This window comes from Pyricularia pennisetigena, chromosome 6 (assembly GCF_004337985.1).
Source record: "Pyricularia pennisetigena strain Br36 chromosome 6, whole genome shotgun sequence".
In the NCBI taxonomy this organism is placed as follows: Eukaryota; Fungi; Ascomycota; class Sordariomycetes; order Magnaporthales; family Pyriculariaceae; genus Pyricularia; species Pyricularia pennisetigena.
Genome location: NC_043744.1, coordinates 3,172,954 through 3,187,983, shown reverse-complemented (window position 1 = coordinate 3,187,983; position 15,030 = coordinate 3,172,954). Strand labels below are relative to the sequence as shown.

The window sequence follows — 15,030 nt, the reverse complement described above, 5'->3', positions numbered from 1 at the left end:
TACTAACCTAATCATCATGTGTGATTTCGCGATTGGCGAAATATAACACTATTTATTAGCTTTTCTTTTGCCATTGTCGCGTCCTCTCCGCGTCAATGTGGAGACCTGCCCATTTGCATGGTTGAAAGGCCAACCATGATGCGACCATGGCTCTGGCCTGCTCCAACGAGGAGCATCACCACCATTGCCCTCATCGCACTCGTTGCCCCCTGCTGCCATGCCAGCGCGCAACTGCCAGCCGACCCGCCAGTGCTCATGAATGAATGGTCCACCGACTTTGGCCAAGGACCCGAGTTTAGAGGCTTTTGGCCCAGTCCGCATCTCAAGACTCAAGTTTGGTCTGCCAACACAACCGGTCACTATGTGCCTTCGCTCCCTTCCTAGTATCGTTTCCCGAATGGCGCTGAAAAGCTCTCCGACGGTTTTTTTCTGGACATTTTCTACCCCGCCTTGAGCGGCGGCGGGAACCTGCTGGTGCAGCATCCCCAACCTTTCACTGGCAGTCGACAAGCCTTATAACGACATGTCAAGATTTTACAACTATTCCACCTCGGTGGGGATCCTCGGTATAGGCCCCGAACCTTATGCCGGATACTCTGGCCCTCCCTTTCGACCATCGCTCATATCTCAGTTCCAGATCCGAAGCAAAATCGCTTCGAAATCTTTTGCCATGCACATGGGGAGCGTACTGCTGGAGATATCTGGGTCCATGACTTATGGCGGCTACGACCGCTCACTTGTCGTCGGCGATTTACGGTGAGTTCAACCATAGAGGCTTAGACTTTACCCCGGTCTTTATGATCGACGTCGCGATCGGCTTTGAGACGGGAGCCTCCCCGTTCAAGAGCATATCGCAACCCGAGTCTGTGTACCGAGGTCTAGACCGGAACACCGCCGGCGCTGAGGGGCCTTGGTCGGCCGCTGGGTTCACAAAGTTGATGGGAGGAAGGGATGGCAGTGCTGTGATGGCCATCTCCCCGGAAGCTCCCTACTTGTACATGCCCCTAGGGACTTGTGAAGCGGCGGCCGAACACCTACCTGTCGTCTTTGACGACCACCTCAAGCTCTACCTGTGGAAGACCAAGGATCCATACTATGAAAGGATCGTGAACTCTTCCGCTTGGATGCGCTTTTCCCTCGAGAGTCGAACTGGCAAGATCATCGACATCAAAGTCCCATTCATGCTCCTGAATCTGCAACTGGAGCCTCCGCTCGTCGAAAGCACGACGCCCTATTTCCCATGCAGACCGTTTCCCTCTATCAATGCATTTCACTTTGGTCGGGCTTTTTTGCAAGCTGCTTACATCATCGTCAACTATGACAACAACGTCACGATAATAGCGCAAGCGCCCGGTCCCGATTCTGGCAGCAGGCAGCTGGTCAGCCTTCGACAAGATCAGACCAACCTCGAGAAAAATATCTATTTCGACTTTGCTGGCAGCTGGAAGGCCCATTGGAATCAGTTGTCCAGCGAGTTGACGTCCGCAGATCGGACTAAGGTACACATAGGCATATCAGCAGCGATTACCTTGTTGTGTCTGGGTGCGATCGGCTTTCACATTTGGCAGCGGGAACAAGTACGTCGGGGAGTCAAGACGGAGCTTTTCCAGTTCAACCTGGGCCCCATGGAATCCGACAGCCTTCTCGGGTCCGAAGATGACAGGGCAGAGCTGGAAGATTCGGACGCCAGGACTTTTGAGCTCCAAGGCTCATCTGCTTACGTATCTTCCACGCCGCAAAGCGCTCTGAAGGGACGGGATGATACAGGTTCTGTAGAATCGTCTGCAGTGGGTCAAGATGAGGATTTCGAACCGTCGGCGGAGAACGGTAAAGGATCGAGTACACCAGGGCCTGTGGAGATAGACTCGTATTATATATACGACGAGCCAAAGTCTTTGCTCGTGGTCAAGCACCTGGTCAAGAGGTAATGAACTATCTTGTTGTTATATGAAACTAAGGCAAAGCAAGTTGCGGGAAATTCTAGCCGATATCCCCAGATGTTTACCTGAGCACGGCGCCAAGGTCCAGCGCGCAAAACAGGTACTCCCGCGACGGCGCGAACCCGAGCATGCGCACGCCATCCACCACCGGCACTTCGTCGTCCTTGCTCTGGCACAGCCGCTGCGGGTCCGTCTTTCCTGAGCAGGCACCCCTCAGACGCTGCTGCTGCCCAGCCTCTGTTCTCAGCTCGCCCGCGGCAGGCCAGCTGGCGGAGGTGCGACGTCGAGGGAGGCGCAGGCTTGATAGATCGGCTTCATTATAGGGGGGGTGTGTGTGTATGTGTGTGAAAATTGGCCGATGGGATTGTGCACAGTGTAAAAATAGGATGAGTTATTTATTCAACAATGCTCATGAGGGGTTGTTTGTTTTTTTTTTCTTCTTTGATTTTTTGAATCGCAATGGGGATTTTCTGTGTCGCAGTGGATTGGCGCCAAGCGCCCAAGCGTTTAATATTAAACTTTGTAGGTTGCCGGCAGGAGAAAATGCGACCCCGAAACGGGTAGATAAGTGCGAGGATATGGCTGCTGTGCCACGGCGGTGAGGTGCCAAGGCTGGCTGGCGCGCCCAGTCGGACCGTTACATACAATGACTTGGGGGCTGCGGTAAAATATGTCACAAGCCGTTGCGGCATGAGCGCCGATCTTGCTTTTATCCCCGCCGACTTGGGAAGGAGCCTGTTCCATCCGGTAAAGCCACCAACGGGTCCGAGGTTTGGCAAAAGACTAAAGTTTAATAACATCAAAACCAGGAGGGCGTTTTTTTGTTTCAATCCCGGGGTTTTGTTTCAATCCCGGGCACAGAGTAGGCACATCCACAACAGGGAAGGGAGCGTGATCGTGAATGAATGACTGTATCATTTTTTATTTTATTTGGCATAACATGGTATCACTGTCGCCCAACAACCCTGTTGCTCCGGCTCTATCGACTCGTACATCATGCCCTGAGATATAAATCCAAATTCGCTACCCTGAGATGCAAAGGGAGGAGAAAACAAATAAATAAGCAAAGGAAAAAAAAAAAAAGCAGGATCGTCCAAAGTGTATAACCCGGTAGACATGCCCTTTTTGTATACAAAGACTTGAAATAGTAACAAACATAAAAACCCCGTCTATGAAGTGAAATGAGGAGCATTGAGGATCAGGCCCATCAGGACACCACCAATGGTACCGGCAACGGGGATGGTCATGATCCAGGAGAAGACGAGCAGGCCGACACGCTGGAAGTTGACGGCCTTGAAGGTTCCGTTGCAGAGACCGACGCCGACGGTGGCACCAGTGATGCACATGGAGGTCGAGACGGGGAGGGAGTACTGCGAGAAGACGAGGACGGTGATGGCGGCGCCCATCTCCATGGAGGATCCACGGCTGGGGGAGTGGTAGGTGATCTTGTTGCCCATGACTGTTTTTGTATCGCTTAGAGTTAGTAAATTGTCTTTCCAATGCTTTGTTTTTTTGTTGGAAAATTCATGGTGCAGGCAAAAGGAAAACTCACCCTTCATGATGTTGTAGCCGTACGTGATCAGACCAAGACTGATAGTCAGGGACAAAACGGCAAGCTGCCAAATCTCAACCTGCGCCTTTGATGCAGCCGGGCTGCCAGTCTTCCATGCGGCGTAGATGACAGCCCAGGGACCGACCGAGTTTCCAATGTCGTTGGCACCGTGGGCGAACGAAGCGGTGCAGGCAGTCAGGACCTGGACGAAAGAGTAGGTGTGCTCGACCTCGTTGCTGTACTTGGCCGCGTTGGCGTAGACCCTGGCCATGCGCTCACCCTCGGGCGTCCCCGCGATACCAGACTGAGCAGAGTGGATGTCGTAGTGGAGACCATACAGGGCGCCGACGACAACCATGGCAGGCAGGCGCTTGAGCAGACGGATCATGTTGTGGCGCTCGTAGATCTGACCGGGGCCCATGGGGTTGTCGCGAAGGGTCCTCATGGCCCAGCCCAGCGGGCCCTTGCCCTTGCACAGCTTGGCGTGGAGCTTGCGCTCGCCGTCCTCCTGAAGCTCCTTGTAAGTCTTTTGCGGGCGGGCGGCCTCGGCCATGACCATCTGCTTCTCCGAGTCCTGGCCAGCGTTGGCGGCAGCGTCGACGGACTTGATTGGCAGGTCGGTGCTGGAGTTCTGCGATCCGGAGGCGCTGGTGACACCCTCGGGCCTGTGGGGCTCCTCTTCCTCCTCCTCGTGCTGGACGACGGCGTAGTTGGGAACGCGGGCGAGGATGTTGTCCTGGTCGGCCGGAGCGGGTCGCTTGAACAGGAGAGGGCCCTGGAGGAAGTCGTACCACTTCAGGGTGTAATCCTTCTTGATGACCTTGGCGTGGACAAAGGGGACGAAGAAGAGGGCGGCCAAGAGGGCGACACCAAAGCCGGTGCCCAATGTGACAGCGGCGATGAATGCCGGGGGGCGCGATGCCAGGCCCAGGGCGGGGGAGCCCTTGTAGACAATAGACAGGGTGCAGACGGTGGCGGCGATAAGGAAGAAAAAGGGCGAGGTGTAGACGGCCCAGGGGATGGGGTCCTTGCGCAGGTGGACAATGAGCTTGATGAGCATGAAGATGGTGGCGCCAAAGCCGGCCGCGATGGTTGGGGCCATGAAGAGACCAGCAAAGATGGCGCCGAGACCCTTGCCGTTGTTCCAACCCCATTGGACCTTGCTGGCGCCAACGGTCGCGACACCGACACCCGCGACGGATGAGATGAGCGAGTAGGTCGACGAGACGTGGGCCGAGTGCCTCGTGCACCACATGACCCAGGTCGAGGCGCCGGCAAGGGCACAGGTGAAGGCGAGCATCTGTACACCAGCGTCACCGCGAAATGCGTCGTTTGGAATGATGCCGTTCTTGATAGTTTCGGCAGTGCGGGCTCCGACCGTGATGGCACCCACCATCTCGAAGATGGTGCCCAGAATCATGGCCTGTCGGTACGAGATGGACCGCGATGAAACACTGGTTGCCCAGGCGTTTGCGACGTCGTCTGCAAGGGAATTAGTTTAGCGTCGATTCACATCACCCACCACCATGCGGATAGACAGCAGAAGAAAGCAGAAGAAATCTAGGGTCGAGGCGACTCACTTGCGCCATTGTTGTACGCATCCAACATGGCAAAAAATGTGCCAATGGCAAAGATGTAGGTGTACTGGTCAAGCATCTTTGCAAGACTTGATGATGAACAGGACTAGGACCGAGCTAGGTTGGTGATGGAATTGACCAGTTCGATCAACAAAGTCGACGGAGGAGGGCGTGTGTTGTTGGTGGTGAAGCTGTGGTCTTCAAAAGACCGAAGAGAACTGAAGAAAGTTGACCCTGCCTGCTGGAGACGGCTCAAGGTAAAGTTCAGCAGGCAAGAAAAGCGAGGGTGCCAGAGTTCTTATATTGTCGGATGGCAGGTCAGTGATCCCGCGCAAATTACAAACTCTTTAACCCACACCCCACCCCTTGACCTCGGAGTAACCTTACCAGGAGCTGCTGGTAGGTCTTGGGAGGAGGGGGTGTTTGTGTGCTACGCAAGTGGTTGCATGCCCGCCTACCGCAGAAAGCGCCCGACTAAACCAATCCACATTTGACACCGACCCAGAATCTCGAATCCGATCCATCAGCCTTCTGCGGGAGAACCGACAAAAGCACTGCTGCAGGAAGACCAACAGAGACATGGGGCCTTGTGGCGGTCATGACGAAACCCCACACCTTGATCCTTTTTTCTTTTTTGCTGGGTTCGACTCGGGAGCTATGTGGCTATGCCCAGCAGTTAGCAATTGAGAATTGAATGGCGGGAAACAAGGTTAAAGCATGAGGTGAGGTCAAACCCAAAAAAAAAACCAAAGGGCTTAGACTACTACCCACGTGCGTCGATACTCTATCTGTAGTTGGACATTCCTTGGCTTATGCCTTGGCTCCCTATTTTCAAGCTCTGCCAAGGGGAGGGGTGCTAAGCCCAATCGACAAGACCACCTTGCCGTCTTGGACTCGAGCAAATCTCTTGAAAAATCTCTTGTTATTAGCTTGGATCTCTTAATCCGCTGCTTGGCCACTTGGCGCGTGTTTTTGGGTCGACCGAGGTCGATAAGCAAAGCAGAGAGGAATAAACGAGAAAAATAAAAGGTCCAAGATTCGGGCTCAGCCTTAGACATGTCGTCCCTATCATGATCAAATCCCCACCCACGTGTAAACTGAATCGCACCTGGTTGGTTCGGAGCACTTGCCGCCAAGGAACACGCCAAGCACAGGACCCACCCATTGGCCGCTGGGGTATGAATTGTCCCCAGTAATGGGAAGCTAGCTATCCAAACATGACCCCACCTTCCAAAACGACATGCCAAGTAGCCAAATCAAATCAGTTTCGCCTTCCCATCTTTTGGCTCCTCCATTGAAGCTGAAGAACAGAGGACATGCACTTTTTGGGGGTCTACTGTAGAGTTCTCCACGGCGCCACCCACGCCCCCCCCTTTCGGTCATCAGCTTTTGTTTTAAACAGTCTCGGAAAGTGCGTACAGTCGCGACCCAATGGATCCTTCGTGTCCACCAACATGCACGCCATTCGCCTTGGTTGCCTGCATTTGGTTACCGACTCGACAATCCACGATTGCCAATCACCGGGAACCATATACTTACTTTCTGCTACGGCGGCCTGAGACGCTCATGATTCGATGTAAATTCTAGAAGAAGAAAATGTCATTTATCTCTGGGCTCCAGTCTCAGCCTGACACCGAGAGAAACCAAGCCAAGACATAGGCAGAGCTTTTTCCTGATTCCATGATTAATTAGTCTGCAAAACCTCCTGGAAAACTAATAATACAAATGTATATATAGTCATGTCGGCCACCATGTCCATGTCTGTCGCCTACTCATCGGTCTCAACCAAACTCTAGGCTGCTTGAAGAAACTTGACCCGTCGTTCTGGGACAAAAATCCCTACCCGAACTTGAGGGGCGGGAACAGAGGAATAGGGGCCGCGGGTGATCTGGGCCAATATTTCATCATTCCATTCATGCAGGATGATTTTGACTGGTCCCAGGAGCAAAGTGGTGGACCTGGCAAACTCGTAGAAGGTCTGGTTAATTGCCGCTTTTGGAATCGGGTATGCAAAATGACCATCGTTCTCGTCGGTAGAGCAAGGGTTGCCTGCCCTTAACACATGGGTCGGGACATTAACGCAATGGTGCATCCGTGAAATGATGGCTTTGCACGTGGCAGCGTGGTCTGCTTTCAATGGTTCCCATGAGATTGTGGGCTTGTTTACTGCAACCCCTTTATTTGTTTTTTTTTTTTCTTGTTGGTTTATAACCAACCGGAGTGTTCAGATGTGCTAGCACAGCTTCGTCGACGTAGTTCCATTTAACTGACATCTTGACGTCTTGTCGTCTGGCCAAGCTAAATTACTTGCAGCAAGACGTCAGCATGCCGCCGAGGCCAAGCAATGCGGCCAAGTGAGCTACAAGTCTTGTTTCCCGGGACCTTTCTCTTGTACCTCCCTTGGCAGGACCTGCGCCGAGAGTTCTAGACTGGTGAGCCAAGCAGTGTATTGGGTGGCGGCAAGGGGAAACCAACCGACTCCATTCCCTGACCGAGAATCAGCCACTTTCTTTACGCCACAGCAACCTTTTCATTCGGTAAAGAACGTGGAGTCCTGCTAATGTTCTACAAATAGACTTGACCTGAAAGCATCCCATCACGTGCAAAAGCCATCCATAGGACCCCCATGAGCTGGTTATTTCCTTGGCGATTTGGCTCCAAAAGCGCAAATGGGCCCTAGCATCCTGGTAGGCTGTTTTGTTTTGTTTTGTTTTGTTCCCCCTGGCAATTTGCAAGTGGATTGAGAACAAAACTAGGGACTTGATAACTCGCGCGTTGCCTAGTTCCCAGCACAGCTCGCGATATATCCCTCAAGCTTGGATGTCATTTAACCACCATGGTCACCCTGTAACAACTTGGTGACCTTGAGCCCTGACGCTCTCGCAGGGACCCTGCAGCCATGTAGTACAGCCAAGAGAGTATGATGGGATTGAGGTGGGTCTACCCTGATCAATACTCGCAGACCTAAAGCCTCCTCGTCTGCCTAGACGCCATTCACTCGGATACTCAGGTTGTCCTGGCTTGCACCTACTATTTGCTTCATCCTCAGCGTCGACGCATCTGCTTTATGATGGGCTTGCATGTCAAGCTCGGCTATGTTTTCTTCCAGCTTGCGGAAGTAGCCCATCAGACAGTGACATTATGTCTTGCGAAACGCTCTCAATACATTTCCCATTATGGTGTATGAATTTGAGTCAACGCACCAACTCTCCATACTAGCATGCAGCTACTGATGAATGGCCGAGGCTAAAATTCTGTGGCCGTTTCCGATGTCGGGATAGGTTCACGTACAAGCCATATCTAACATCAGACATATGCAAAATGGATACAATGAAGCCTTTGCACGAGGTTCTATATCTTCTATAAAAAAGCGATCATCCTTGTTTGTCTTCCCGTCTAATCTTCCTGCTTGCATTAAAGTCAAATCTACAGGGGGCTCGGGAGAGCACCGCTCATCTTTGACTCTTTGACAGGGACATACCAGCTACTACCTCAACCGTCTGGATCTGAACATTCTACAATCATAGCCAGTCGCATCCCTGGGCCTCACAGAACACAGCCACCTGCCTCTAGATATTGCTACCAAATGCGATTAGATCTATTCGTGGCGCCCCTAAAGCTTATGGGATAGGTACCAAGTTGCCTTGCTTTCAACTGACTCTCTAGAGGATTCAATCTCTCCGAGCACAAGTCGCACAGCGAGGTGGCGCAGAAAGCCGTTTTTTATAGACAACCCTGCATACCTCGTGCGCCATGAATCCAGGCCCTGGTTTTCCCGGTCCCGTATTGCCGTGCATGAAGTCCCGGGGTGGCCGTTCGTGACCTGACTCGGCCCGGGATCTATTCTTTGTATCTGAAGGTGTAACTGGCTTAGTACGACTAATCGTGTTATTCCAACTAGATAAAGGAATAATTTCCAAATATATTTCAATGTTGACGAGAGTAGATGGCTGCAGCCAACTCTATCCGAAAATCCGTCTATGTTAAGAAAACACCTCTCGCCATCGGTATTAGTGTCGTCCAAGAGCCAAGGCAGGTCGCCAAGCCGACTGCCAAGCGCTCCCGATTTAGATTGCTCTTCTATACGATCTTGCCACTTTTGCCAATCTCTGGCTTTTCTTTTTCTGTCATCCATACTCTGCTCTTAGGCCTTTCCCAATGGTCTGTGCCATACTTCCAGTCCTTCTTGTTGTTTGCTTGAACCGCTGAGTATCTCTACCGGGCTGCATGTATTGTCCTCTGGCTTGTTGGGATTCACGGATCTGACCCGCCCGGGACTCGAGAGACCAAGTAGCTATCAAGAGTCCGCGATTCCCCGGCTGGGCGGGCATTCGAATCCCTTAAAGTGAGCTAGCCGCGCTATCGCACGGCACACTGGCTGCAAATGCAGACATCAAGCGCGTACCGGCAGCTTAGATCAAAGTCAATGTAAAGTTGTAAACCAAATCTGAAGTACGAAGAAGGATTCGTAGTTTAGGGTGCAAGTACGAAGAAGGTAAGCCAAAAGAACCAGCCTTATAGTTCATGTGCGGTTGATAAGTTCCAATCTTAAAAGGTTGAATGCATCTTAAAAGCACCTTTGTATATTGTTTCGTTTTTGCATAGCTCGTTGGGATCATGTATTAGTAATGTGGATCAGCATTCTCCGTCATTGCACTGGCTTACTTCATCATTCTACCGCTTATATGTAGTTCGCCGCATAATGTGGATAATTTTTAAGCTTGCTTACACGAATGGATCATAATCAGACTTGAGACCCGCTTACCCAATTATATGGTTTCCTTCTGGAAAGCCCCCATAAGCGCCAATGCGATACCCGGATAACCTTGCCGGTTCTTTATCTGCCCGCGACAATAAGCGTGTCAGAGCCCATAGATAAAATGAATATACAGGGCGCTATGGATAGCGTGTCCGTCGTCAAGTCGTCGGATAAACTTTAAAAAAGCTCATATGCGAGTAGCAGCTGTGCTGAAGCGTTCAGTATTATGTGAGGCTTTGTTTTGTACGTATTCACTGCGGTCAGTCGTAAAAATCACAAATTGAGAAGCCAGCAGAGATAAATCTCCAACCAATATTCAAACATCACCAGCGTGTGTGGAATCCTCCAACTCCCTTCTTGTGGTTTCAAGCCTGTACCCCGGCAAAAGTAATGTGTAAACTGTCTTCAAATCTCACCTCAACTAGGATCCAGCTACTTGTACCTCCTTTGATCGACACAACGCCGCGATTCGTGTGTTCACGGCGCGTACGTAAGGCAATACTGCCCCCGTGGCGCCAACAGTTGAAACCCAATCCTTGCATCATTATGTGTTCAGTGTCTATTAACCATGGTGGCCACTACTTCGATCCACTTTGACCTTTCTGATGTCTTACTACTTTGGGTCGATTTACAGACGGTTGCGTGAAGGTTCAGATATTTCAAGTCTTTACGGGACAGTTGTATGCCATGAAAGAGGCTATTTACTGTTCTTTTGGTAATTACCCAGCTGCTACTACTGGTTCAATCAAGCTTGGCCTTTATGGTCGGAACTGGCAATGAATTTACATACAATTATCACCAGTGGTTGAGACATACTTGAGTTGATCCCATGTACATATGCTGAGTCATACCTACGCACATTTCATCAGCAGCCAGTGGCAACTGGCAAGATCTAGAATGAAACACCCAGTTTTGGCTCTTTCTATTAGATAAAACATAATCTTGACAAAAGGTTATGTTCATCTTGGGTAATTTTGCCAATCCATGATTTGGTCTATGACGAGGAACGCCTTGGGTGAGCATGACGTTAGTTTTATGTTTCATAATTCTGAGCTACGCCATGGAGACTCATTTGGGAGTGCGAATAAAACACGAATCGATAGTCTTTATTGTCCTGATGGTCAAGATGATTAAGGCTTGGACCATATCACAGAGAATGAAACAACATCTGACCTGGTTGATAGTTTTGGTACGTTGAAAGCGGAGACTCCAGGTACCCGTATATGAAGGACCTGACCTATATTCTGTTGGAATGATGAAATCGACATGGTCGACGTACCGGAAGAGAGGCGCCTTTGAAAGAGGAGGAGTAGCGCTCCCCTGTAGGTTCGACTTTCATGCGCTGCTTTGCTTGCAGAATGCCACCCAACACTAAATTGTATTCCACAAACTCGCCCACTGTCAACTGATCGGTCAACCAGATCAGGGTGGACTGGTGGTATTCCCGCCGCAGCGAGCTCAGCCGGTGCAATGGCGGAGTTTGCATGAATGGCATGCTGTAGTCCCGTCCGATACGTACAAACGAAAGGTATCGACCAGCTCATGGCTGAACATGAAAAGACCATGGCCATTTGGCCTTGTTCGACTTTTGCAACGTGACCCGCTGATGGGATTCGTAGCCGACTCGTACTATCAAGACATGCCTGGAGCACCGTAATGAAGTTGATTGATCAGGAACCATGAATCTATACTGGCTGGTAACTCTGCATTGGCACGCCGCTAGCATCGACCAACGTGGACACCGTCCTCATTGCCGAGGCCATCCAGACCTGTGTCATCCCGGGGTGCCTCCCCTGTTACCAAACAAGAGACGGCGAGGTCTGGGACGAGGTTATAGACGTGCCCTACCTGGTCGAGGGCGACTCCATGGCCATGAACCTAGCCCTGGCGGCCAACTGCGACGGCTTGATGAACGGCTAGTTTGGGCGCGTCTTGGAGACCAAACGGCAACCCGTCGTCACGTGTTTGAAAAGGCGTCGCCCTCAACCCGGTCGCTTCAACTGGTGCCCTCTGCACTGGCAGAGCTTCCGTGGACCCCCGGGTTTCAGTGGATGATGCGCCGGGCATCATTGATGAGTCGTGGTGTTGGCGGGGGCCCGACAAGCCCGTCGACACTCCGATAATGGCAGAATTGACCATCGTAAGGCGCGTTTGCCAAGACCAATTCAGCACACCTGTGTACGCGTGAAGGGCGACACAGGGCGCCGCGAGAGGGAGTTTGTCGGACACCGAAGAAAAAAAGTTCTTAGCAAGACGTACCATCATTCCACTCGCCATCGGCATGCTTGAAAGGCAGCGCTGATAGCATCTAGTCCATGATGTCATAGCATCACTATCGCGAACAACCGGATGGGCTAGACAGGATGTGCACTGTCGCCACCTACCCCCAATCCCAATCATGCTTGGCATAGATAGGCGCTGTGTATAGCCGGTCTGATAGGGACTTATCGCTGAGAGATTTCGAGTGCGCCGAAGAGGATGAGCGTCGCAGTGACAAAAACGACGAAACAGAAAGGCAGAGAAAGAAAAAAAAAAAAAATGAGGACAAAGAAGATAAGCAGGGCCAATCTGGGAGTAGAGCATGCCGACAGCCGACCTTAACAGGGAAATGTTCTCAGCCGAGGGGTCAAGCGATCGACATGGTATCGATTCCTGCTCTACTTGAAAATCTGCCCAGTCTTCCCAGTCTAATTCCTCGAGCGAGTCGAAAAATGGTATAATTCCATGAATATAGGATGGAAAGTTGGTTGCTGCCGTGAGCATTAAATCTGTCAAAGTTAAAAATTCCAATGAGTCAACAAGGGCTGTCAGCTGCATGTAAAAAAGGCACAATGCCTTTCACACATGTGAAAAACCTTGCAGAAATCTTCATTTGATGGAGAAAAATTACTCGTTAAAGAAGAGGCATAAACAAGGCGAATTTCGTATTAATCTGGACAAGGATATATGCCTATGTTGCGATTTATGCAAATTACTGCTACAGTAAAAGAAAGAACAGTTTTGACAAAGGCAGTAGGACAAACATAAGGGGAAAAATATATATAAAAGGTGCGTCAAATTCTTACTGATCGTTTGAAACTATCAACGTTAGCCATACCGATTCCTTTTCCCACCTCTCCATTTCAGCTCTTTTACTTGTGCCTTTACTTTGTTCTTCGCCTTCAACCCTTGCCTCCAGCCCAACTAGTATATATATTTTCTTTTTTTTTGCCCCTCACAAAAAATGCTGTCTCTTCGCCTGCTCGCTGTTTTGGCTACTGCCTTGTCGGTCAATGCCCAAGTCGGCGATATGCACAACAACGGAGCCTTAGTTGCTAGATCGGCTCCGATTAACAGCGGTTATCAACCTCCTGCCTCGGTCAAGACTGATAATACCCAGGGTGCAATCAGCCCTGCTGGCAACCGGGCTAGCCACCGTGTTTGCCACCGACGGGGCGGCAAATTAGTTCTTCGCTCCGACGTAGTGAGCGGCACTACTTCATCTTGTGTCACTGGTGGTGCACCTCCTGCCGCTACTACTGCTGCAGCTGGGGGTTATGGCTCTGATGACTCTGTTAACAGTTAATAAGTTGTATATGTTGAAGCTGCCATTGAAATTTGGGGGTTTGGTTGGCTGGCTGGTAAAAGTCGCAATATGGTCAGCACTTGGAAGAGANAGAATAAAGAAAAGAAAAAATAAAGAAAAGAAAAAATAAAGATAAAAAAAGAGAGAAAAGGAAAAGGTATTTTTGCCTTTAGTCTTTATTCTAAACCATCCTTCTTAACAGAGGCTTTCTGGGGTTGCAAGAAATGCATCGAATCCGCTGTCGCGTGACGTTGACGCGTTCGTTCACCTTTTACGAAAGAGCCAATCTCGGGCCATCTGTTACTAAGCCCGGTGGATCACAACTCATAGGAGGGTCGGGAAAAGCTTTTTTTTCCCCAATCCGGTTTCCCCGTGGAGGACATTATCTCGTGGGGACAAGGAGACAAGGAGACAAAAAAGAAGCACGGAGTTATCTCTCCAATGGAAAACTGGATATGGGAACATTGTTGGTCGGCGCAGCCCGGCGATTCGGCACCGAGTGGGCTATCTCCCCGCTTGCGGCTGCTCTCGCCACAAATTGTGGGTGTCAAGCGACGAGGGAAAGGGGAACGAGCTGCCAGATTGGGGTGTCGGCCGAAGGAAAAAACTGCCTCGGTTCGTATCCATAAAGAATTTGCGTGCATTTGGGTGTGGAGGCGAGTCATTTGATTGGTGATTCCAGCCTGTATTGAATTCTAGACTGGAGCCAGGCTTGATTTCAGCTCGGAGCGACACATGATTCTTTTGTCCAGCTGGGAGCGAAACGGGGTTTTGCATCGCATTAGGGCGATGGACGTCGCGGTGATGATCGATCGAACGAGGTCAAAAAGAAGTCGTTGACAACGAGTGTGCATTTCTTGTCGCGTCTGTCTACTACATACATATGGTGGCTGGCCCGAGATAAGGCGTGGAGTGGCAATCGGCCAAGCCGGGGGCTTATCGCTTGGCAATGCTTGAAGTTGGTGCTTGAACTCGGATGGCGGCAACTTGCGTGACACAAAATGGGGGTCCAGTCTGAATAAAGTTCTCACTCACCTTACTGCACATGGCAGATATCAAGTCGAGACATCTGACTGGTCGCATCTGCAGCCATCAAAACCGGTTTTTGTAGCGACGGCTGTTTTGTTCTAGAAGGCACGTCCGCGTGCCAGCACCTGACCAACGCCGGCGCCGACTGGGATTGGACGTCGCCTGTCTGCGTCGTACCTTGCAAAGTATCTTCTTGCCTTAGCTTAGCTTTGGTTGCTGGGTCCAAGTTCCAGCGGCCCAACCACGATTCGAATTGATTCAATGGCGCTGTCGCAGCCGTGCCTTTTTTTCGTTTGAGATCGACCAGGTCAAGTTCAAAAAGATCCTCGAACTAGACTAGACTAGACTAGACTCCAGACCTGGTAGGGATACCTTGAAGAATTTCACGGACCACTTGCCGAAACAGGGATTTTGGTCCTTATCTCCCAAAATCTATCGCTGTTGATTCCAGATGCTTCAACTTCAATTCGTCTTCGCTTGACGAAGTGTCGTCCTATGGGGGGCGGGCCGTTGGCGGTCAATTACATTACGACGTTATGTTGCTCCACCCACCAGGTTGGTAGTGGGAGTTAAACTCATGTTGCAACGGCAAAGGACTAGTGGCGTCG

At 50.8% G+C, this 15,030-nt stretch overlaps 6 protein-coding genes across 6 annotated transcripts; 3 read left to right on the top strand and 3 right to left on the bottom strand.

Moving 5' to 3' along the window:
* Positions 1-523: 523 nt before the first annotated feature.
* Positions 524-1,928, top strand: PpBr36_04746 (uncharacterized protein; the record flags this gene model as incomplete). The annotated part of the gene is given in 2 exon segments (XM_029891905.1): positions 524-756; positions 773-1,928. The coding sequence occupies 2 exon segments, from the start codon at positions 524-526 to the stop codon at positions 1,926-1,928; spliced, it is 1,389 nt and encodes a 462-aa protein (XP_029749301.1).
* A 73-nt stretch (positions 1,929-2,001) lies between these two features.
* On the bottom strand, positions 2,002-2,632 carry PpBr36_04745 (uncharacterized protein; the record flags this gene model as incomplete). The annotated part of the gene is made up of 2 exons (XM_029891904.1): positions 2,002-2,206; positions 2,586-2,632. The coding sequence occupies 2 exons, from the start codon at positions 2,630-2,632 to the stop codon at positions 2,002-2,004; spliced, it is 252 nt and encodes an 83-aa protein (XP_029749508.1).
* Positions 2,633-3,109: 477 nt separating this feature from the next.
* Positions 3,110-5,148, bottom strand: PpBr36_04744 (uncharacterized protein; the record flags this gene model as incomplete). The annotated part of the gene is made up of 3 exons (XM_029891903.1): positions 3,110-3,399; positions 3,493-4,974; positions 5,073-5,148. The coding sequence occupies 3 exons, from the start codon at positions 5,146-5,148 to the stop codon at positions 3,110-3,112; spliced, it is 1,848 nt and encodes a 615-aa protein (XP_029749299.1).
* Positions 5,149-6,915: 1,767 nt separating this feature from the next.
* PpBr36_04743 (uncharacterized protein) lies at positions 6,916-7,593 on the bottom strand (the record flags this gene model as incomplete). Its single annotated transcript, XM_029891902.1, has 2 exons — positions 6,916-7,235; positions 7,452-7,593. Coding segments are annotated over 2 exons (462 nt in total), but the record flags the coding sequence as incomplete, so codon positions are not given.
* A 3,798-nt stretch (positions 7,594-11,391) lies between these two features.
* Positions 11,392-11,748, top strand: PpBr36_04742 (uncharacterized protein; the record flags this gene model as incomplete). Its single annotated transcript, XM_029891901.1, has 2 exons — positions 11,392-11,407; positions 11,552-11,748. The coding sequence occupies 2 exons, from the start codon at positions 11,392-11,394 to the stop codon at positions 11,746-11,748; spliced, it is 213 nt and encodes a 70-aa protein (XP_029749297.1).
* Positions 11,749-13,051: 1,303 nt separating this feature from the next.
* On the top strand, positions 13,052-13,393 carry PpBr36_04741 (uncharacterized protein; the record flags this gene model as incomplete). Its single annotated transcript, XM_029891900.1, has 1 exon — positions 13,052-13,393. One exon carries the CDS (start codon positions 13,052-13,054, stop codon positions 13,391-13,393), a length of 342 nt encoding a protein of 113 aa, XP_029749294.1.
* Positions 13,394-15,030: the final 1,637 nt, after the last annotated feature.